The 22279-nt window shown below is 52.6% G+C and overlaps 8 protein-coding genes across 8 annotated transcripts; 4 read left to right on the plus strand and 4 right to left on the minus strand.

Annotated features, from left to right (window-relative positions):
* The first annotated feature begins 15 nt into the window (after nucleotides 1-15).
* Nucleotides 16-1413, plus strand: BO94DRAFT_494367 (uncharacterized protein). Its single transcript, XM_025609229.1, has 2 exons — nucleotides 16-351; nucleotides 410-1413. Exons 1-2 carry the CDS (start codon nucleotides 91-93, stop codon nucleotides 1232-1234), a joined length of 1086 nt encoding a protein of 361 aa, XP_025466529.1. The 5' UTR covers nucleotides 16-90; the 3' UTR covers nucleotides 1235-1413.
* A 54-nt stretch (nucleotides 1414-1467) lies between these two features.
* On the minus strand, nucleotides 1468-6642 carry pmcB (putative calcium-translocating P-type ATPase(PMCA-type); the record flags this gene model as incomplete). Its single annotated transcript, XM_025613317.1, has 10 exons — nucleotides 1468-1675; nucleotides 1729-2165; nucleotides 2231-2326; nucleotides 2524-2573; nucleotides 2662-2674; nucleotides 2762-4923; nucleotides 4979-5121; nucleotides 5171-5601; nucleotides 5662-6516; nucleotides 6577-6642. 10 exons carry the CDS (start codon nucleotides 6640-6642, stop codon nucleotides 1468-1470), a joined length of 4461 nt encoding a protein of 1486 aa, XP_025466530.1.
* A 292-nt stretch (nucleotides 6643-6934) lies between these two features.
* On the plus strand, nucleotides 6935-7473 carry BO94DRAFT_547194 (uncharacterized protein; the record flags this gene model as incomplete). The annotated part of the gene is made up of 3 exons (XM_025613318.1): nucleotides 6935-7008; nucleotides 7052-7132; nucleotides 7176-7473. The coding sequence occupies 3 exons, from the start codon at nucleotides 6935-6937 to the stop codon at nucleotides 7471-7473; spliced, it is 453 nt and encodes a 150-aa protein (XP_025466531.1).
* A 737-nt stretch (nucleotides 7474-8210) lies between these two features.
* On the minus strand, nucleotides 8211-10333 carry BO94DRAFT_518798 (FAD binding domain protein; the record flags this gene model as incomplete). The annotated part of the gene is made up of 3 exons (XM_025610045.1): nucleotides 8211-9055; nucleotides 9122-9612; nucleotides 9696-10333. The coding sequence occupies 3 exons, from the start codon at nucleotides 10331-10333 to the stop codon at nucleotides 8418-8420; spliced, it is 1767 nt and encodes a 588-aa protein (XP_025466532.1). The 3' UTR covers nucleotides 8211-8417.
* A 171-nt stretch (nucleotides 10334-10504) lies between these two features.
* Nucleotides 10505-12857, minus strand: BO94DRAFT_586584 (uncharacterized protein; the record flags this gene model as incomplete). The annotated part of the gene is made up of 2 exons (XM_025615767.1): nucleotides 10505-10746; nucleotides 11009-12857. 2 exons carry the CDS (start codon nucleotides 12855-12857, stop codon nucleotides 10505-10507), a joined length of 2091 nt encoding a protein of 696 aa, XP_025466533.1.
* Nucleotides 12858-12987: 130 nt separating this feature from the next.
* On the plus strand, nucleotides 12988-13531 carry BO94DRAFT_547197 (uncharacterized protein; the record flags this gene model as incomplete). The annotated part of the gene is made up of 3 exons (XM_025613319.1): nucleotides 12988-13050; nucleotides 13084-13249; nucleotides 13389-13531. 3 exons carry the CDS (start codon nucleotides 12988-12990, stop codon nucleotides 13529-13531), a joined length of 372 nt encoding a protein of 123 aa, XP_025466534.1.
* A 758-nt stretch (nucleotides 13532-14289) lies between these two features.
* erg13 (hydroxymethylglutaryl-CoA synthase) lies at nucleotides 14290-16475 on the minus strand. The gene is made up of 4 exons (XM_025611957.1): nucleotides 16166-16475; nucleotides 15993-16095; nucleotides 14846-15927; nucleotides 14290-14781 (listed from the first exon to the last, which is right to left on the minus strand). Exons 1-4 carry the CDS (start codon nucleotides 16223-16225, stop codon nucleotides 14644-14646), a joined length of 1383 nt encoding a protein of 460 aa, XP_025466535.1. The 5' UTR covers nucleotides 16226-16475; the 3' UTR covers nucleotides 14290-14643.
* Nucleotides 16476-19259: 2784 nt separating this feature from the next.
* On the plus strand, nucleotides 19260-21983 carry BO94DRAFT_586586 (M28 family metallopeptidase; the record flags this gene model as incomplete). The annotated part of the gene is made up of 2 exons (XM_025615768.1): nucleotides 19260-21740; nucleotides 21795-21983. 2 exons carry the CDS (start codon nucleotides 19260-19262, stop codon nucleotides 21981-21983), a joined length of 2670 nt encoding a protein of 889 aa, XP_025466536.1.
* Between the last annotated feature and the right edge of the window lie 296 nt (nucleotides 21984-22279).

A 22279-nucleotide genomic window follows, 5' to 3' on the forward strand; every position in this document is an offset into this window, starting at 1 on the left:
ATCCGACGCCCGCAACTTTTTCCCCTCGCCTCGACCTCTCCTCCCCAACTCCAGAAAACACCCCCCAATTCATCCAGAGAGCCCCTCATCATGTCTCTGGCCCGTCTATTCCGGCCAGCAGTACGCTCCTCGCGCCTCTACACCCCACGCACACCCCTCTACACAGCATCATCACCATGTCTATCGCGAAGAACCTACGCCAGCCAAATGCCCGGCAACCCGGTCATGGAAGTCTTCAATCGGAAAACAAAGCATATCCAGAAAGACCGCGCTGCCCGGAACATCGAAGAGAGCCGCAAGACCGACTACATCAAAGACGAGGTTGCCACGCGACTATGTGAGCGATTGCTGGTACATATACCTCCCTCCCACCCACCGACCAACACAGGATACTAAATACCATGGATAGGACATCAAGCGCACATTCCCTCAAGTCCTCGACCTCGGCGCCAACAGCTGCAACATCGCCCGCGCACTCACCATGCCCAATCCCGACCCCGACGCTCCCAGCTCCCCACCCCTCAGCACCCGCATCTCACACCTAACCTGCATCGACACCTCGGAGGCGCTCCTCCACCGAGACGCCGACGAGCCCTTCAACGACCAAATTGCACTCACGCGCCAAGTCGTCCCCGACCTGGAAACTCTCCCCTTCGCCGAGAACTCGTTCGACGCGGTACTCTCATCGCTGTCGATCCATTGGATCAACGATCTCCCTTCGTTGCTGGCGCAGGTGAACTCGATCCTGAAACCCGATTGTCCGTTTATTGCGGCCATGTTTGGCGGAGATACGTTGTTTGAGTTGCGGACGTCGATGCAGTTGGCGGATTTGGAGAGACGGGGGGGAGTGAGTCCGCATGTGTCGCCGCTGGCGGATGTTAAGGATGTCGGGGGATTGTTGAATAAGGCCGGGTTTAAGATGTTGACGGTGGATGTGGAAGATATTGTGGTCGAGTATCCGGATACGTTTGCCCTCATGCAGGATTTGCAGGCGATGGGGGAGAATAATGCGATCTTGCATCGTGAGTTGGGCCCTATCTCGAGGGATGTGTTGTTGGCCAACGAGGCGATTTATCGCCAGTTGCATATGGCGGAGGGGGATAGAGGCCTGCCTGCTACGTTTCGGTTGATTTATATGATTGGTTGGAAGGAGGGTGAGGGTCAGTCGAAGCCATTGGAGAGGGGGAGTGGGCAGCTGAATTTGAAGGATCTATTGGGTGGTGGATCCTTCTAGAGGACTGTTACTTGCGATGATGGTCTGTCCATATCATGATAAGAAGGTTATGTATAGTATAGTGTAGAGGTGTATAATATGGACGGGGCAAAAGAAAAAGGGACATCTAGGATATAATCCTGACGAAGCGAAGCACGGAATGAGTACACAGAACAAGAACAAAAGAATACACCTCCTCTTCCTCATCTCACCTCCCCAATCTTTTAACAAACAACCAGCAATTTCAAAAGTCCTCAAACCGTCCTCCGATCCGTCATGACCCTAACAATCGACCCCGTCCCCGCAACCTCAACCAACTTCTCATGCCAATTCAACAACACACTCATCTGCTGCCCACCACCCCCCTCACCCAAATTCCTAGCCTGAATCTGCGAAAACCCCGTACTCTGCGGCGAAACCGACTTGGAGCCGCCACTCCCCGACGCCGCCATACCCTTATACCTATAGTAACCACCATTAGCCCACATCAGCAGAACAGGGGCCGAAACACATACAAATACTTCATCAAGCAATCCGCTCTCTCCGAGCCACCCTCACCAGTACACACCCCCTCCAGAACACGACTCATCTCTCCCTGGCGAATACCCTGTAGGACGTCCACGACGGCCGCCAAATGCACCTCCTTTGCGCGGTCATCGCCGCCCAGCGGCGCCGTGTCGAGCACATACCGAAGGGCACCTTCGGGGTCGCCACCGCGGAGGAGCTGACGGACCTGGGATGCGACGGAGGCGGCGTCGCTGGAGGTTGTCGGGGCGGGGAGCGTGGTGGGGAGGAGAGTGTCCATGGGGAAGTTGATCGAGGACTCCGGGTCCAGGACGTCGATGTTGATGGTGCGGTAGTTCAGTTGGGCCATTGTTGCGGTGGTTGTTGTGTGAAGGGTTGGGTTCTGGGGGAGTGTGGATTGGTTAATTGAGGTTGTGGGTGGATGGAGCTGGGTAGGTAGGTAGGCAGTCAGGCCGCGGGGAAAGGAGATGACGGAGGGAGGGAGAGACGTACTTGGTGAGTGGACACGGTGGGTGGACCGGGTGGTGGGATGGTGGTGGTGGTGGTGGTGGTGGAGGAGGGTGGGTGCAGTTGTTGTTGTTTGATTGACTGCGGGGAATTGATGGAGTGGAATTGAATGCCAAGGGAAAGATTCCAGAGCTAGCTAGCTAGCTATTGAGAGATGTTGACGATGGGGGAGGGATGAAGTGGCGGCGGAGACCGGTGTTGGCCTGGAGGCCTGAGGCAGAATGTTTGTAGTATGGCCCGGTTGAAGTATACGGCTACTGATATGGAGTACAGCTCACAAATTGGTCACTTTTTTCAGCTAATTGCGATGCTCGTCTAGCCATATTATCTATCGTACATGTAGTATTCTTTTTAGTGTCAATCGCACATCCAATCCAAATAGAGAAAGCCACCCGCCCCAATAGTTACACACCCACCCACGCTGAATCGCTAGCAAACATAAACACAAAAAATAACAGGCTAATCGGTATATCCTCAGATAAATCATCAAGTTGTCGTAATAGTAATTGGAGGCACCGGGAGTGAGATCGTAGGCACCTCCGGGGTCGATTGTCGTTTCACATCATGCAACGACGCCGTTGCTGCCTCCTCGTCTGGCAGGGCAGCAGTGGTATCATGCTCCTTCTTCACACCTCGGTTCATCACACGCTGAGCAGCCCTTTTCACGGGCCGCATCGAGGACCGAACCATGGCCGCGAGCCGTCCCAGACCCTTGCTGATAGGCGTAAAGACGAAGTTCATGCTCCGGATGACAAAGTCAAGAGCAACCTGGCATGGCCCATCGGGGATCACACGCAGAACAACCGCCCACGGGAGACAGCCTAGAGCACAGATGATGCAGATGGCCCATTGGATCCCATCTAGTCGGGTGACGCCAAAGGCGTCCCCTCCCACGAAAATAATCATGATCTGGCCGCCGACCATAATGCAGTTGATTCCCAGGAACCAGTAGTTGCGGAACATGCCCTCGAAAATGTTGAACTTGTTGTCAAGTCGGCGGTTGTTGAACTCATTAAAGATCTGCATCCACACAAAGGTATTGAATACAATGGTGTTGAGCACCGTCTGCGGGTCATGCGTACCAAGTCGCGATCCGATGATACGGGTTCCGCCAAAGTAGAGCATGAAGGTGATGGCCAGCTGGTACAGAGCTTGCCCAAGGATCATTTTCCACATGACTACCGTGAATAGAGACGCGCTCTTGGGAACGGGCTTGCGGTTGAGGATCTTCTCTGTCGGTGCATCGGTCGCCAAGGCAAGAGCTGCGAATGTGTCCATGATCAAGTTGACCCATAGCAGCTGCACCGCGTTCAAGACGCTCGTGTTTTGACTGCTATACAAGGACGAAACAAAGGTCAAGATGACCGCGGTGATATTGACCGTGATTTGGAACTGAAGGAACTTGGCCACAGCGTCATTGACGGCCCGGCCCCAAGCGATGGCAGTAACAATCGACTTGAAATTGTCATCAAGAAGGATGATTGAACTCGCTTCCTTGGCGACTTCCGTTCCGGCAATCCCCATGGAAAAGCCAACGTCGGCCGTTTTCAAAGCTGGCCCATCATTAGTACCATCACCAGTGACGGCAACGGTTTCTCCTAGTTTCTTGAGTCGTGCTACTAGGATTCGCTTATCCTCTGGAGATGAGCGAGCTAGCACCTGGAGGCGAGGAAGGACCTGATCCATCTCAGCGTCGGAAAGCTGGCGGAACTTGGGGCCTTCCATAACGATTCCATCCTCGGTTTTGATACCGCACGACGAAGCTATGGCACTGGCGGTTACAATGTTGTCCCCAGTGACCATTTTCACCTGCACGCCGGCAGCATGGCACTTCTGAATAGCAGCTGGTACTTCAGGCCGGAGGGGGTCTTGGATTCCCACGACCCCAATCCATGTCATCTCGCGGAAGATGTCGTCGAATCGGGCGGCATTTGGATCATCTTCCAGGCACCGAACGTCCTTCGGGGGCCAGCTCGGGAAATCACGGTACACCAGTCCGATCGTCCGTAGAGATTGGCCCGCGTAAGACTCAATTGTCTCCAGGACTGTCTGCCTGTCTCCTTCGTGCAGTTCATCAATGGTGATGTGATCATGGGAAGCGCTTGTCCCAGTCATCTGGGTCGTGCAGGCGCCAGTAATTATCTCAGCAGCACCCTTGACAACGAGACGATATCCGATGGTTGGTTCCCGGTAAACCACTCCCATGCACTTACGTGCAGAGTCGAAGTGAATCAGTTGAACAATTTCCGCGGAGGCACGCTCTGCAGCAACGTCCATGCCGAGATGATCTTTGGCCATTTGTAGCAAAGCCACCTCGGTCTTACTGCCGATGAACTCCTTGGATCCATCTTTCTCTTCCTCGAAGGCAGTAGAGTTCAAGGCAATGCTCTGAATGAGGAGGTCTCGTCGCTTACCCGAATATTGTTTGAAGAACTCAGCGGGGGTGGGGATATCAGAAGAACGCTCCTCGGCCAGAGTTTGCTTGAACCTTCCAGAGCCCAAGGTCCCAGCCACAACAGTCATCTTGTTCTGCGTTAGGGTACCGGTCTTGTCGGAGCAAATTACGGTTGCATTTCCCATTGTCTCACAGGCACGAAGAACGCGCACGAGGTTGTTCTCCTTGACCATTCGTGTTGTGGCAAAGGCAAGAGCCAGAGTTACAGCAAGTGGCAGACCCTCTAGCAATATGAGTCAGTCATGGTCACAGGCCTTAATGTTTGAAGCATCACTAACCAGGTATCGCAACAACAATAACCGTAACAGCAACAATGAGGATGTCGACGAATTCCTTTCCTTTGGCTGCCGGCGACGCAGGGTTATGTGACAAATCCGCCACAAACCTGAAAAACAGAGCGAAAAACAGGATGATCGCGGCCCTGAAAGATATTAGTAACATATATACATGGAGGACGGATTGGTTCTTACCCTGAGCCCAGCCAGCCAATCCAATTAGCAAGTCGAGCCAATTTGACTTGTAGGGGGGTGGGATCGTTCGATTCCTGTAATGACAACAAGATCCGGCCATAAGTCGAGTTTGGCCCGACACTTGTTACTAGATAAGTTCCAACACCTTCAAGCACTTTGCTACCCGAGATCATGAACGGGTCGAGTTTCTTGGTGGCTCTGCCATCCGAAATCAACCGCCCAACTTCATGTCCATCCGTCTTCTTCATCTGGTCCGACTCTCCCGTAGCGGATGACTCGTCGCATTTTACTCCGTGACCTGAGACAAGAACTCCATCTGCAGGAATGGAGTCACCCGGCTCGACATGAAGAATGTCTCCCACTGTGACATCGAAAATTGATATCATGGAGACCTTGCCGGAACGGACAGCCTTGACTTCTCGGTCATTATTCTAAGACAGTTAGTCAAGTGATCTTCGCTAGCTGAATCACGAAGAAGATCGAGAACTTACACGTTGGTTCAGCTTGGCAAACTGCCTTTCCTTCTGCCAGTCATTGGCAGCAGTCACGATAGTGACTATCAGGATAGCCACACATATTGCCACTCCTTCGATCCAATCAACTCCACTGCCTTCGCTCGTGGTCTCGTAGATGCCTAGAGAAAGCGACACGATAGCAGCTATCGTCAATAAGATGATGATCTTATCGTTATACGCAAGCCAGAAGAGCTTCAGAAAGCCCGTTGGCTTCCGAGCCGGCAGTCGATTCTGACAGAACACACGTATGCGATCTTGGAACTGTGTACTGGGCTCTGATGTTGGAAGATTAATGATTTGGGAAGGGGGCTCCTTGAAAGAAGCATAGTCCGGGGATGTCGCTTCTGGAAAGCTGATCGAACCCTCCAAGAGGGTCTCATCCACAGACAGACCCGACATCAAATCTGTCCGTAGGCCCCGTTCTAATCCCCTCATGCCCCCAAGTGCCTGGAACGCAGCCAAAGATTTAGGATTCTGCATCTTGTTCAGCTGGCCTGGAGAGAAGGCGAACTTATTGTCTGTGACTATGAAATCCTGCTCGTTGCGAGGATCTGGGTTCAAGGCGTCGGCTACCGAAACATCGTCGTACTCCATCTTGGTCGGGGTGGCGGTGGTGGCTGCAGAGTTGGCTCTCGATCTGACAGCGGTGTCTGCATTGGAGATGGTAGAGTCTGCTCGTGGCCGTAACGTCTCACCGTCCAGCGAGTGAGACGTCCGCGTGTCACTCCGTACCATGAGTCTGTCTGGTGATAGAGTGGACGCCATGTCCGAAGGTGAGTATGGACGAGCAGATGAGAAGCTTGAGTGTTCTGAGCTGAGTGGGAAAGGGTGCTGTTGGTATCTGTATTAGTACATGGTCCTCTCATCAAAGTGTAGCGCTATCAGACGTACCTCTCTATCTGAAACCCCGAAAGGGTTCAGATACTCAGTCTGACGATGCTCGTCTGGGGTCTGCATTGATGCGACAGGAACAAGCTCTGATTTGGCGAGAACAGTGACGCGGTCATCAATTATGGTAGATATAGTATTAAACCCCGATTGCACTGGTTACTGTTGGTTCTTCCCCCGAGCGACTCTCAGTATTAGTAGACTCTGACACTGGGGCTGTGCTTCTTCCCAACAGAGCCTAAAAGTCACTAGTCGTGTGTCTCATATCAGATTCTTCGGAGCAATTCTAATCTCTGATTTAAAATTTCCACGGTACTGAGAAAGGAATTATAATGTCAAGGAGGATTCTACCAAGCACGGGATGAAAGAAAGCGCTGCAAGGCCCGAGGAAAAGGCTAGCAGGCGCTCTGCTATCGCCATTCCCCGAACTATGAGGTGTGTGAGTGACCCATTCGCTTGGTAGCATATTACTGCACAGCCTCCTTGTGTCGTCCTATCACCTGCAGCCTAGGCCAAGGGGGTGGAGAGGCATGACCATGGCTGCAACTAAGGAGCGGGGGTATATACCCAAACTCAAAGCGCTCCCTATCTAAAAGTCGTAGACGACATGACACCTCCACTCCGTCAAAGCAAGTTAAATTGCACAGTCTAGGCGCCGACGGAGCTCCTGTTCATCCCAGTGCACTCTTATCTTTTCCCTTAGAGGACAACAACAAGGAAGAGGAGGAAGGTGAACCTCCAATCACAGGAAACCTGCCATCGCGTCTCGGCCGTCGCGAGGCGCGCAGACCTGGCAACTGGTGCCCTCTGAGCTCTGAGTGGACTGTTGCAAGTTCGCATACCCCAACTCGAGATGGAAATACCAAGCGATGTGGTTCTTGGAAAGTTGCCGCCGGGTGAGGTTGTTTCCAGCAAATAGTATCTTAGCGGGCGGCTGCGCCTCGTTCGTTTAGTTCGGAAGTCAGACGATTATTAGTCGGTCAATAACAGGTTGATCGGGGGGATCCGAGGAATCACTGCATGCCGTTGCCGTGGCCGCTAAAGGTTGAGTTCCGTATTGCCTAGTGCGCATCGGGGATCGGAATTTCATTCAACCTCATCGTCTCGAGGATCACGTTGACTCTATCCTGAAGAATGCGACGCCGGTGCACGGCCACACTTGTTGCGCCACACTTCCCACAATTTCCCCCATTCAGCTTCTTGACCCGGGGTTTGCCCCTGGTGGCTGAGAGAGAAAATCAGATAATCTCATGTGGCGTCATATCTCAACAACTGGCTGGAGCCCCATCGGTCATCGGCGAGGCGATTAACTCTTGGTGACCTGCACCCCGTACGATGCCCGGGTTTGACACTGCGGTTGTGGCTGGTGAGCGTCTAGGCTTTTGCCGAGTGGGCGTCACGATGGCAAACTCGCATCTGACCAGCTGAGGTTGACGAATTCGAGTGAGGCTTAGAAGCTTAATCTCCTGGTTGACGGCAATATGAGACAGATGGAGGCAACGAAGCTGCCATCATGTGGGATGAGATGAGACGAGGCAAAGAGGATGAGTTTTGTAAGCAGGCAGCACTGTTGCTGAGTCCGAGTCCCGAGTCAGCCTCGCCATCTGTACTGCAAGTTACGTATGGTTCAGTATTACAGGTATCATAGGCTGTGCTGTGTGTGATCTACGGAAGGACTTGTATGTAAGCTATTTACAGTATAGTCATTTTACATACAGCATTAAGGCTTCTGAGACACTGAGACAGCACATCTTCATCATGATGAGCCATTGTATTCTTTGAAATGCATACAGCCTATGCCTACAGCCCCAAAGCATAGTCTCATGTTCATCACACTCGTTGTCTCACCCATCTACGTCAGCAAGTTCAGCATATCGATTCCCCAACCCGCAGAAACACTGCTTGGATCTTTCAGACCCCGTATCCTCTGATCCTTCTCGACCCAATACCTCCTCCATTGCCCACGCGATTCGCTCTGCCCCCAGCCTTGCTCCCTCGAGATTGGCCGCACCCGGACCCAGACGAAGGGACCCCAGCCGGCCCGTTAAGAAGAGAGGTACATCGGATTGCCACATCAGGTCATCGGTGATACAAGGCAACCCCTGCTTGGTTTCAATTGGATAATCATGATTCATCCGCTGGAGCGGCGGAAGCTCGTTCACATCTGCCTGCATGCCTGTTGCGAAGTATATATAATCGATGCGAGGGAGGTCGGGGATCGGGGGATCTGTCGTAAGACGCCATGTGCGTGAGGAGGCGCAGTACTCCCTGCCGCAAATGACGGTCCGTGGGTGTATAGAAAGTCGGTGACACGCCACATGTTGCTTCAGGATCTTCTGATACCGTGGCGTGATACTGCCGCCATTGCGCGCGGCTTTGATCATCTCAAGGCGTTCCTCGTCCGTGTCTGCGGACCAGAAAGCTGCCTTCTCGAAGTTTTTGAATTTGCCCATCCAGTTCAAAGCAAGGTCGAAGTGCTTGACTGGTTTGCTGGTCAGCATCCCACATAATTGTTCGGTCATGCCGGCTTGTGGGCTGTGCTGCTTACCTTTAAAATCCGACCTCAAAAGAAACCACACATTGGTAACGCCTCTTCGAATTGCCATGTCCACGACCTGCGCTGACGACAGCCCTCCTCCAACGACCACCACATTCGTCTCCTGGCGCTGCTTGATCTTGGCCTTCACATTAGGACTGGGAAATGTGCGAATCTCTGTGCTATGACAAGCACCTTGCTCCTCGTCCCCGGACAGATTGAACGGCAGTATCTTTGTCCTCCCCGGCCCAATAGCCAACACCACCACGCGACTATAGAATCGTGTGCCGTCGGCCGTTGTGACAGTAAAAATCTTGTCAGATGGTGACAACTCTGGGTGGTAGTCGTAGCATATATCATTCACCTCACACTTCCTGATCATTCCGGGCGAGTCCAGCCCATACCGGGACACAATACTCCCACAGTAATCGGCAAACAGCCCCGTCGAAGGTGAAAAGTAATCTTTACGGTCTCTTTCATCGATTTCAACCTCTCCAACAGCCCTGTCAACCATCAAACCCCCATCGATTAGCATATGCTCCAGAAACACACGGCTCAACATCCCAGGGGTCAGGAATCTACTCACTGTGCCCTCGACCGCTGCTTCTTCTTCTTATGTTTACTCAACTCCTTACCCACGCATCCCGAAATCTCCCACAGATCTTTCTCCCTGCTCGACTCCTGCGTATACGCCAACATGCCATCCCGATCTCTCGGATCCACATGGAAGAACATCGGACTGCGAAGCTGCTCGATCTCCAACGTTCGGAAAGCCCTATTCCACCTCTGCATCCACTGATCCCCCGAACTATCTAGCACGAGGGTGGAAGTACCATTTTGGCCACCTCCCTCTTCCATAACTATTTCCGGGTCTGAAGAAACAGACGAAGACAATGACGGCGGAGAAGACGCAGACGAGTAGGAAGAAGAAGCTGAAGAGGACGCCCGTCTCGAACGACGAGAATCGTATCCCTGCCATTTATCCGCTTTTACGCCCTTTAACTTTCCCCGATGCGCTTGCACCAGAGCCATTCGACCACTGTGTTTGTTGATCCAGTGATAACGTTGGTGTTCGTCGTCTGTGAACATGGCCGAGGGGGTTTCTTCTCGTAGTCTGGCGGCGACTGCTAGGCCGCAGGGACCGGCACCGACGATGATTACATCGAGGATATCTGGGAAGGATGATGTGGTGTTGGTGGTGTTGGTGGTGGTTTTGCCTACCATTGTCCGTGATGGTTAGCCGAATGCTCTCGTTGAAGGTATAAAAATGGGATTGATGATAGAGAAAATTCTCAATCTGTATGAGAGGCTTGAATTGGAGATAGTATCTTGCCTTTATATTGGGTTGAGTTATGGTTGATGCGCACTCCCCAGGGTACTTGGATCCCAAGGTCCTTATCGCCCAAAAGGGAAATTCGGGATCGCCATCGACGACACGCTTGAAATCGGGGTAGACAGTGGAGTGAGGACCTTGGGAGACGGTTTCATGAACTGATCTACCTTCAATCTGTCGTTGTAGGTGATTATCGATGTAATAGACGACTCTGGGAGATCGGTGGGTTGGAGGCATTGGTCTGGGCTGCCGACGGAGACTGCGCTATGTTTGTAGACATAAGCAAACAAAAATACGATGAAAACTACGAGTTTGATGGTCAGTTCAGTGATCTCTTGCTGCCTCCTATGTTGGGATGGTTCATGCCTAAGTGAGAAGTTTCTGAGAAATACATTACATTACTATATCCGACCAACCAAAACTATGTAACCACCACGAAGCCAGTCCCCGTTGATATTAACATTATTTGTGCCACTTTTTCGGTCGGGGTTCTGTTGTCATCGCCCGGGAACGAGGAGCGCCTCCCCCTTCCCGGCGATGCCATGCATCTTGCGGCCACACCCAACCTCGCACTCGCTTGGCATCACGGCGCTCTCCCATCTGAGGCTCAGGGATCCATTTGTCTTTCCCCTCGGGTAGGAAGCGCTGCCGGGTCAGCGCCCCCGGTCCTCCCACGTTGAGATGGGCAGAAGGTTGCGCCGGCAAGGGCACCGACTTCGAAAGCATCAGCAAAAAGTACAACGCCAAGCTGGCTGTCATTGGCACATCCAACTCCTCCGATCCCGACATGGGATAACTATCCAGCACGGGGGATTGGCTTGCCAGGGAACTGTCGGTGGATGGAGTGGGGGAGTGTGGATAGCCATAAGCGCTGGAATACGGTTCTGGGCCATGCCCATGCTGGCTAACCGCAATCTTGGTTGGAATGGGGGAAGAAAGTTCCAAGAAACCAAAGTAGGGGACGTCGTCACCCTCATCACAACCGGCCCGCACACATACAAGCTCAATTTCGGTAAGGATGAAGCCGTATCGGCAGGAATGCTCGCGCATGCATCGTTGCAGGTGTGCCAGCCCGTTGAGATACTCGACTCTGCGGTGAGGCGCTTCATTACGCATCCCTGTATTCCAGCGGTCAAATGTCTTGACGATGCCAACGAGCCGTCCTCGTGGAAGGCCTGAGCTTGTCCGTTCTGTGTCTGACGCGTAGTTGGCAAGGAAGTGTGGCCCACCGTAGTGTTTGTTGGGAGACCCATGCGGAATAGGGACATCGTAAAGGGTCAAGTGATCCGGCCCTTGAGATACTGCCAAGGCAGCATTGATCCGAGGTGCATAGATGTCTCGGATGACGCTTACCAGAGCTGGTTCGCAATCTGGAGATAGATAGGAGCTTGGAAGAATGGTTGAAGGAGTGAGGTGCGACGAGATCGCAGTCTTGAGAAGCTTGGGAAGGCCACTGATGGAGTTGAAAGTACTCAGAGAAAACGAGGTCCAACTGCGCAAGTTTCGAATGTCCCACCAAAAGAAATCATGCAAGCCCCGCATCGGAATCACGTTTACGTTGCGCACGAGATTGATTGCTTGCGTCGGAGCGGTTAAATACGAGAGCAAAGTGGTCGACTGCGGATGCGGCCCCTCTGTGTGGTGGACAAGGCCGACGGGAGAGCACTGGGCGCTGGAGGCTCGCACATACCCGTATGGTGAGCCAGGGAGCATCAGTGGGACCTGCATTTGAGGCCAAACTTTGGGGTAGCATGGCTCAATGGGCGAATGCTGAGCATATGGCGGGTACACTATGATATTAGGCGTGGCCGGCGTAGCCGGTGTGGTGGGGGAGCTCTGAGGTTGAGAAGAGTATCTGAGGACCTGCCGATATGCTGGGTAGCTGCCCCGGTTCGGTCTTGAGTCGTCCACGTTGGAGGCAGATACGGATCGAGAATGCCCGCTAGTCGCCTTGCGCTTCTGCAACGGGGTTACACTCACGGGAGACGACAACGTCGAACCATGGCGGGCTGTGTACGTCGGAGAGGCCACCACCGGAGATACCAGAGAGACGCATTCCGAGGCCTCGACAGCATTGTGTTGGCTCGGCCGGCGGTTGGAAGAGAAGGGCAAGAAGCCTGGAGGATTCCGGGTATTTGATAGCACCCGCCGCTGACGATGAGACCCGCTGGTGGGTGGAGGCTCAATCACAACGTCTTGTGGTCTGATCTTTGGAAGCAGAGTAGGCCCATGGTGGTGCTGAGGGGGGGAATCAACGATTGGACTGGTGGCCGATGTGATGGCAGACCAGGGCGATGAGTTGTTGGAGTAAACGGAGGAATCGGAAGCGTTGCGACTATGCCCCGTTCCAACGTATTCTTGCAGGTGTAGTGCAGGGGGGGTGGAGGGCTGATAATAGGAGAACTCTACAGACATGTTGTTGGTTTCCAGTCACTGTAGGTTTGAAACAATATAGATGAAATAAGCGGCCGGCAGATAGCTTAGAGGAAGGTCCAGCTTCCCACAATGTATCAAACAAGCAAGGCCCACGCGGGAATAGGGCGAAATGGATGTGAAAAGATGCACTTGGGCAAAGGATATGCAAGGTTGTCAAGCTCGACTTGTTGTTGTGAGTGACCGTACTGAACTCTGGCACATTCAGATGGAAAACGGTTGGATATTAAATGCTCTTCGATTTGGGGCCTATGAGTCCCTTGATCCAAAAAAAGATACAAGATCAAACGAATTGGCTGCAGGCGACATGAAACAAAAAGGGCTCCATTGCGACACCCAGTCGCTAGCCCATCTAGGTATCCATGAGGGAGGTGGTAAGATCGTGGACACAGGGACTGCCGACATCTGCTTGGATGATGTGCAGCGCAAACGCTCATAGGGCCAGCGAGAGTGTTTCATCGACTGTCGCGCGTCAAAATGTTTCTATATTTGACATCTTCTTCGGTTCTTCAGATCTGAACCAGGCTGCCGGTAGTCTGTTCATGCTTGGGTTCGTCCAAATCTGCATAGGATCTATATTCGGCAACATGGTCGTTTCGTCTATTCTGGTCATTGTAGCTAGATCGACGGGTTCCCGCCAGAGCGTCAAGCCCTGAATGTCTATTAGTCGGCGGCAAGCAGATGTTTGAGGAAAAAATAAACCACGAGTGACTAGTAGACCTCCACGGCGCGTGGTGCTTGAGGGAGTCGTTGCAGTGCTACGCGCCGAGGTTTGATAGCAGGGTCTGGGGGAGCCGCAGCCAGGTCGATGGGCATTGGCCATTGCGCTCAACGCCCTTAGGTTGCAATCGCCCGATGCGATAGTTTCAGACCCAGAGAGATTCTAAGAATATACCCGCCGGAACATGTCGATAAATCAGAGGCCTGGGAGGTCGTCACAGTACGCGCCGGCCATGACCCTAGACGGCGCCTGGGCGCCTTAGTGGTTCTTCTCTGTCGACCACCTGCAGCGTGCTTGTGCTTCTTGAACTGGACGAATCACGTCCACGCGAGACAAAGTTGAGTGCTTATGATGTGATGAGATTGACATGTAGTGGGTCACTACTAGGAAGGACGACAGAGTCGGCGGGAAGTAAAACAATAACCCCGGCCGGATACCTCGAGTTGCTGCTATTCTTGGCCGGTGCCGGATTTCACTCCGTTGAGGAGGTTCATGGTCCTAGCAGCAGCTCTATCGTTCTCTTGTCCCTTAGGCGCCCAGATCAGGGAGTCAACCTTGTACCGCACCTGCAATGGGTTGGGTTCAGGAACTGGAAGACCGCGCCACTCTTAAACCCCAGTCACATGACCCAACATGCCGCAGCAACTGGCCTTCAAAGGCAGAAAATAGAAGAAAGAAGTCACGCAGGTTCAAGTCAAGTGTCTTGATTAGCTATATTATTATCATTGTCCTTGAAAGTCTCCCAAGAGTCGGAAGCAATTGGTCATCGCCTTATATAACTGCGTTCCAGCCCCCGTCTGGACAAGAAAGTTTCCTCACTGGGAGGAAAAATGAACAAGATATGAAACATTAAAACCCAAGAAAAGACGCAGAGGAAAATCAGATCCGGAGACCTGAAGGAGCATCCCGCTGCATCCGAGCTCTATTAAGGCGGAACAACACATAAACAACACGCATGCTGAAGGGAATCTAGTAAAACCGTCTAAGCAACTGGTCATGTCCAAAGAAGAAAGGTCGAAAGCAAGTCCATCATGTGCTCGTCATCATTTACGCCTTGACGTCGTACTTGCGGCGGAACATATCATCCACCTCAGTAAGGTAGTAGGTACCGGGGAAGAGCGTCTCCGTGTTGCCAGAAGGCTTAAAGTTCTTCTTCAAGTGAGCGTGCTCACGGAGGGCACACATCTGTGTAAGTCCATGTCAGTAAGTTGTTTCGGTGAAGCATAGAGCAAGATCGAGAGGTTCTTACATCAACATAGGCCTGAGGAGGCAAGACGGTTCTGGCGCTGAGACGGTCCTTGAGGTTAAGTTTCTCAACCATGTTGGAGACATCTCCAACGATCTTCACACTGAGCAGGGAGCTGGCAAGTCCACTGCCGTACGAGAAGAGACCGATGCGCTTGGGCTGACTAGGGTCGAAGGTGACGTGGGAGATCAAGCTAGCCAGACCAGCCCAGACAGTGGCAGTGTACATGTTACCACACAGAGTGGCAATCTCAAGAGCAGGCTTCACGCGCTCAGCAAAGCGCTTCTTGGTCAGGCCCATGAAGGTCTTCTCCACGTTCTTATCGGTGAGAGAGGTGGCGTAGTCCAAGTCACGCAGCTCAGGAGCAACTTCGGTGAAAGCAGTGTGGGTGGGGTTCGTGAGATAGTCGTTGTAGAGCATACGAGCGAAGGACTTCTGCACCAGCTTGCAGGTAGGTGCGTGGTAGCAGAGGTAGTCAAAGCGGTCCAAGCCAGTCTTGGTCTCGTCCTGGGCGGTACCGTTGGTGCCGTTCTGGATCTTTTCCTTCAAGGTCTTCTCGCGAGCGTTGTAGGCCTTGTAGCAGGCGTCGACAGCCTCAGTGTAACATCTGAGGGAGAAGTGGCCGTCCACTACCGGGTACTCACTGGTCAAGTCGGGCTTGTAGAAGTCGTAGGCATGAGTGACGTAGGAAGCACGAAGACCAGGCTCGAACACGATAGGAGCGTCGGGACCGATCAGCATGGCCACGCAGCCAGCACCGCCAGTAGGGCGAGCAGCTCCCTCAGCGTACAAGGCAATGTCACCGCACACCACAACGGCATCTCTGCCATCCCAGGCAGAGGACTCGAGCCAGTTGATGCTGTTGAAGACGGCATTGGTTCCACCATAGCAAGCATTGACGTTGTCGACACCCTCGACGTTGGTGTTTCCGTGAGGAGCCAGGAGCTGCATCAGGACGGACTTGACGGACTTGGACTTATCCAAAAGGGTCTCGGTACCGACCTCGAGGCGACCAATGGAGTTAGGGTCGATGTTGTACTTGCGCATGAGGGAGGAGAAGGTGGTCAGAGCAACGGAGTAGATGTCTGCGGGCAGTTGAATGTCAATATTGTCCCCCGACCATCGAAACTATATCTCAAGCATTGCATACCTTCACGGTCATCACAGAAGCTCATCTTGGTCTGGCCGAGACCAATTGTGTATTTGCCTTCACTCACGCCATCGAACTTCTCGAGTTCAGCCTGGTCGACACACTGCATACGCGGTTAGTATACCGCCCCAAATTGGAAGCATTAAAAGAGTGGACGGAAGCTGAAGACGTACCTGGCGAGGGAAGTAGACCTCAATGGCCTTGATACCGATGTTCTGAGGACGGGCAGACATGGTGATAATGTGAAATAGGAGGGGTAAGTATTATTAGAGGAAAGTGGGACAGCAAAGTAAAGGTGAGGTGCACTCAGAAAATAAGAGAGAGCTATGGCGTGGGGGGGAATCAAGAGAGAGTAATGGAGGAGGAAAAAGAAGAATACAGGTGAGAAGAAAAGGAGAGCTTTGGAGCAGGTGAAAGGGGAGTTATAAGTAGTGAAGCACACGATATACTGTAGGCTGCAAGTTCCAGCGGGCGAACGGTTTCCTAGGCGGGACTTTCCACCGGCCGGAGGCAAAAAAAAACGACTGGGTCAGTCCCCCCGTTCCTAGTTCCTACACAGTACTATGCAGGACGGCACTACGTTCGTATCAGCTAGTGGCCTGTTAGTGCGTAGCCCGGTGGGGCCGCCTGGTCCTTCCTTCAAGCTGTGGTTGGTGGGTGCCCTGACCTGCCCTGGGGTGCCTGAGGTTGTCAGCACCGGGTGCTCTCCCCCTCCAAAGTCACGCCGCGGATCTAGCCTAGATATACTACTATGTCGATGCTCGCGGAAGACACAGATGCGGCGCCGCGAGACCAGCAAGAACGTTCCATAATACCCTTTGCCTTCCAGCGACCGGCGATCGAAAGGGGCTGAAATTGCGGATGGGGAGATTCACCGGACGGTCTCTAAAAGAGATCCACCTCCTAATTTCCACAATTGTTGGGAAGGGAGAAAATCTGAAGGTGTCCAGGATCTGGTATACGCCGTACTCTTCATCCTATGTCCCGAAAACGGGGGGGATCAGGTTATGGCTGGCTCCAACCACAGCTCTCCCACCCAACGCATCATTGCACAACCTAACTCCTAGTGGTCTTACCGACTGCTGCTTGCTCCGGGTGGATGAGTCTTCGCCCTTGGCTTTCCGTTTCACCGACTCTTGTGAGTTTAGTACCATCGGGCCACTCACTCACTGTACTGTTATACATCCCCGCCGCCGATATAGATATCCATCCCACCCTCCCCATCCACTGTATTAGTACGGAATCACTGCTACAATAATAAACTACACCAATGCAGCATAACTGCAGCTACATGATGTAATCCGCTGTTAGCCGTTCCCCTTCCAACATGCCGAGCACCTGACGCGACAATGGGGTGCGCTCCCTGGTACGTATCCTTTGTCCCTCCCCTGCATCCCGAGCATTGATTGCTCATGATGACAACTCTGTTTACGAGGAAATTTCGTGTGGCCTCGGAGTATCTTCACGCGAATCCTCTGATCGGATTGCATATGCGACCACGCAGGATAAGTCGTCTAACAGTCCTGCTGGATCTGTGGGTATCAAGTGTTGCCCCTCGTCTCCTCCCTGTTCCACACTTTTCCCCTCCCCACCATATGACAGTCATATTGCTGCTAACAGACCAAACCCCCGGCAAGGGCCAAGGCGATGCAGTCAGCCGATCCCCCGACTGCGCTCGCAATCATGTTGCGTTTGCCTGGAAGCCTGAAGTATGTCAGCTTAGCAATTCGACATGTGTTAACGCCAAATGCACACAACAAGAGTAAAGCATGCAACCAAAGTTAAACCCCTCGAGGGTAATCTCAATCCCAGTCAAATCAAATGAGGTTCCGACTACATCCCCCCGGGTGTGACCTGGCCATGGTGTGAAATAAATTGAGGAAATAATCAATCTTATCTTGTGGAGCTTTCGGGTCCAGCCTGTATATAGGACTCCATATTGCCGCGACTCAGAGTCCTAATCAGGGCCCCAGTGGGTTCGGAAGCGGAAAGTGTTAGGATTGCAGAATAAATCCTCCAGTGAAGATCAATACCGATCTTTGGCCGTGCTCTTCGCGCGAGATGGGTCGGCGGCGCTCAATGACTACCCACTGGAGCCAGTGACGAGGAATATCCACCGTACTTGACATTTTGCTCTCACGTTGCCTGATACTGAGTGGCATTCTTAAAGCTGCGAAAGAGTGGTCGTCGTTGGGGTCTCCATGTCGGTCCCGGAATGGAGACGCTAGAAGGTTCTCGGGTAAGTCAAAGACATAGTCGATGCCAATACTAATGCCTGGATTGCGTGTGCTGCAGATATTGTAAGAATATGTGGGTAACTGACTATGTGCACGGTGGGCAACGACATGATGAAGCAAAACTGCTGGAACTTGGCTGTCCAGTTAGTTCAATTGCATAGAGAGCCTTAGAAGATATAATAGTATCTATGAGAATCTCTCGACCACACATGGCGCGGAATAATAATGCATTCTGGTGGGCCAAGAACTAACTAAGCAAAATGCAGACTGGGTTGGCTAACTAGATTCGAAAGGTGGACAGGAGATAGATATTAGATCCTCAGCAGATGGTTGTCTTCAACGAATACACACACTCTCTGTATAGTAGTACAGTACGGCTAGAGTCGAGAACTGTATGGCATCTCCAGTTGCACAGTTGTTTCCTCCAGCATCAATTATTCATTTATGACCCCTCCCTGATCATCACCGGTTGCAACCAATCCATACCAAGTTATCGACGGTTGTCAACGGCATATCCAGATCGGCATGTGGAAGATCTACGCAGGAAGTGTGTCTGGATTGTTCTTTATCGGTCGGGAGAATTCTGATCCAGAGAACCCTTCTGCCTGCGGAAGCCGAGCCGTGGGTCGCCCAGTGCTCGACTGCGCCACGCGTAGGTAGCCTCAGTCACTCACTTCGACCTGACTGACGGGTGGTCCGGGGAAAGGAAAGAACGGCGAAACCCAAGTGAGTTCTGGCTAAATACACTTCCAACTGCCTCACTCTGATCTGACACTGCGATCTACTGCTACGCTTAGCATTCATTCCCTCCACAACCTCCTTTCGCCAAAAACCCCTCTTAATCCTCCCCCCTCCCTCTCTCCCTCCCTCTGCCTCGATATCCCCTGTCGTTCGTTCCCGCCCCCTCCGATTCGGGAGCATGGCTGCACTTGTTGTCACTCCTTTCGCATCCAGATCATGATCCCGCTTAGCCCGGTATCTGTGATACTACCCAACTCGCACGGCTCCCGGGAGCCCCATACCTCCCGCCATGGGGAACGACGATAAGTTCGAATACGAATCCCTTCCAATCCCATCTTATGAAGAGGCTATCGGCGCTCGTCCGGGCTCTTCCCGATCACACCTCGATTCTTCCGATGAAGTCAGTGACAACGCCGAAAGACAAGGTCTACTTCAGCGCGGCCCTCAAACCGGTGGCCGCGCAGAATCTCGACACCATGGATATCGACCTCCCACCGTCGAGTCCGCCCGGAATAGCCTCGATGACCTCGAGTCGGCATCCGGCTCGGATAGGGGCTCGCTCGAGGAGTTGCAGCGGGAACTGGATCAGATGGACGTGGAGGATGCCGGCCATCAATCGTCATCTCAACGTTCTCGCCTACGGTCTCGATTCTCGAAGCGATTCAACGATTTGACCCGTACACTCTCTTCGTTCAATCTACCCCTACGTCGTTATCTGCCAACGCTGCCAAGTTTCCGATTCACCGTCCACCTAGACGAAGCTCGATCGGGCCTGAAGCACAACGGCTGCATGATCTTGCTGCGCGTCTTCGGGTTGTTGCTGGTTGTCACTGTTGTCTATGTCTTCTTCATCTCGGATCTTTTCAACACGAATAACCGATTCGTCATGGGACAGTCTTATAGCGCGGCATCCGTGGAGAATTTTGTGCAGGGACATATCAACGAAACCAGCATTGCAGAGAACTTGGAGAAGTTGACCGCATATCCCCATATTGCTGGCACGGAAGGCAGTTTCGTTCTGGCGGAATGGGTCGCATCGGAGTTCAAGCAGGCCAATTTCGATGAGGTCGAGATGGAAGAGTTTCAGGTGTACTTGAACTACCCCCGGCAGGATGGTCGGAAGGTGGTGATTATTGATCCTCCCGACCTGGCCTGGGAGGCTGCCTTGGAGGAGGATAATGAGCGGACTCCGGTATTCCATGGTCATTCTAAGTCCGGGAATGTTACCGGCCACCTCGTGTACGCCAATTATGGCTCCCGGGAAGACTTTCAATATCTCGCCGATCAAGGAATTAACCTGAGCGGCTCCATAGCGCTGGTTCGTTATTATGGAACAGAGACCGATCGGGCCCTGAAGGTCAAAGCTGCAGAACTGGCTGGTGCAGCTGGTTGTATAATATACTCTGATCCGGCCGAGGATGGTTATGTTCAAGGCCCTGCATTTCCAGAAGGACGTTACATGCCAGCAGATGGCACACAAAGAGGGGCTGTCAGTCTGATGTCATGGGTAGTTGGAGACGTCCTTTCACCAGGTTTCGCGTCGACACCAGACGAGAAGAAGAGGCTCAAGCCCGAGGAAAGCTTGGGCTTGACCAATATCCCTAGCATCCCTCTCGCCTGGCGTGATGCTCAAAGGCTCTTGCAGGTGCTCAAGGGTCACGGATTGAAGGTGCCGGCTCAATGGGTTGGTGGTGTCCCAGACGTGGGTCAATGGTGGACCGGAGACGCATCGTCCCCCACTATCAACCTCGTGAACATCCAAGATGAGGTAGAAAGACAGCCCATTTACAACGTGGTGGGGAGGATCATTGGGCTAGAACAGCCGGAGAAGAAAATCATTGTCGGTAACCACCGAGACTCGTGGTGTTTAGGGAGCGCAGACCCGGGCAGTGGCACAGCTGTTTTTCTAGAGCTTGCTCGAGTCTTTGGAGAGTTGCTTACGTTTGGTTGGCGCCCACTGCGCACCATCGAATTTATCAGCTGGGATGCAGAAGAGTACAACCTTGTTGGCTCGACGGAGCACGTTGAGAAGGATTTGCAAGCTCTTCGCGAGAATGCGTACGCCTACATCAACGTCGACGTCGGTGTTAGCGGGAAAGAATTCGAGGCCGCGGGAAGCCCCTTATTCGAAGGTATCATCATGCAGATCCTAGGCCGGATCTCGGACCCTATCAGCAATGAATCGCTAAAAGATCTGTGGGAGAAGAAGAAGAAGAGACTTGGGCCCCTTGGTTCTGGCAGCGATTACGTGGCTTTCCAGGACATCGCTGGAACCTCCAGTGTGGATTTCGGCTTCACCGGCGCACCGTTTCCGTACCACAGCTGCTATGAGAACTGGGACTGGATGGTCAAATTCGGGGACCCCGACTTCCAGTACCACAAGGCTTTGGGCCAGTTCTGGGGCTTGCTAGTTCTCCAACTTGCAGACAGTCCCATCCTGCCATTCGATTTGGAAGCATATGCGGACCACGTTGGTAGCTATGTTACCGATATTGAGAATTATGCCAAGTCAAGAAATGTCCCGGTTGCTAATGGCGCTCCTGAGAACGCTGTCCGGGATGTATCTGTGACCTTCAAGCCCATGTATGAAGCAGCAGCGAAGCTCAAGGACGACACGGCACAATTCCAAAAATGGGCCCAGATATGGCATGATGCTGTCTGGGGAGCCGGCGGTTATGAGAATAACGTTATTGCGGTTCAGCGGCTGTCGCATAATACGCGGATGGCTCATTTCGAAACCCATCTTCTAGACGACAGGCCAGATGGCGGTGTAAGTGACTTGGTAGCTTTTCTTGGGATACGAAATCTAACCGCATTTAAACAGGTTCCGAACCGCACACAGTTTAAGCACGTTATCTTCGGCCCTGAGCTCTGGTCCGGCTATGATCCCACACTCTTCCCTGCCATTCGAGATTGCATCGACTCTGGAAATTGGACACTGACCCAGGAGTGGATCGACCGGGTCTCCAATATCATTAGCGACGCGAGCGACCACCTCGTGCATAAATCCTGAGACCTCCGTTGCAATACGCGACATCTAATATCTTTCAATTCTCCTTACACGACCATTTGCTTCAGCCAGCTACTTCCTGAACTTCCTACCGCTAGGTTTGACGACCCAACCCTGTCGTGCACTCAGCGCCTGCTATATACATCATTCTCCCCTATTGCACAGTATACCTATACGTCTCCTATCTCCTGTGTATTTTGATTCGCCCAAAAGATTCCCTTGTTTGGCACACATTGTCCCTTGATAGATGGGTATTGGATAGCCCTCTTCTTTTCTATCAATATCATGCCTTCTCATCA

The sequence above is a fragment of the Aspergillus sclerotioniger genome (genome assembly GCF_003184525.1).
Source record: "Aspergillus sclerotioniger CBS 115572 chromosome Unknown BO94scaffold_17, whole genome shotgun sequence".
In the NCBI taxonomy this organism is placed as follows: domain Eukaryota; kingdom Fungi; phylum Ascomycota; class Eurotiomycetes; order Eurotiales; family Aspergillaceae; genus Aspergillus; species Aspergillus sclerotioniger.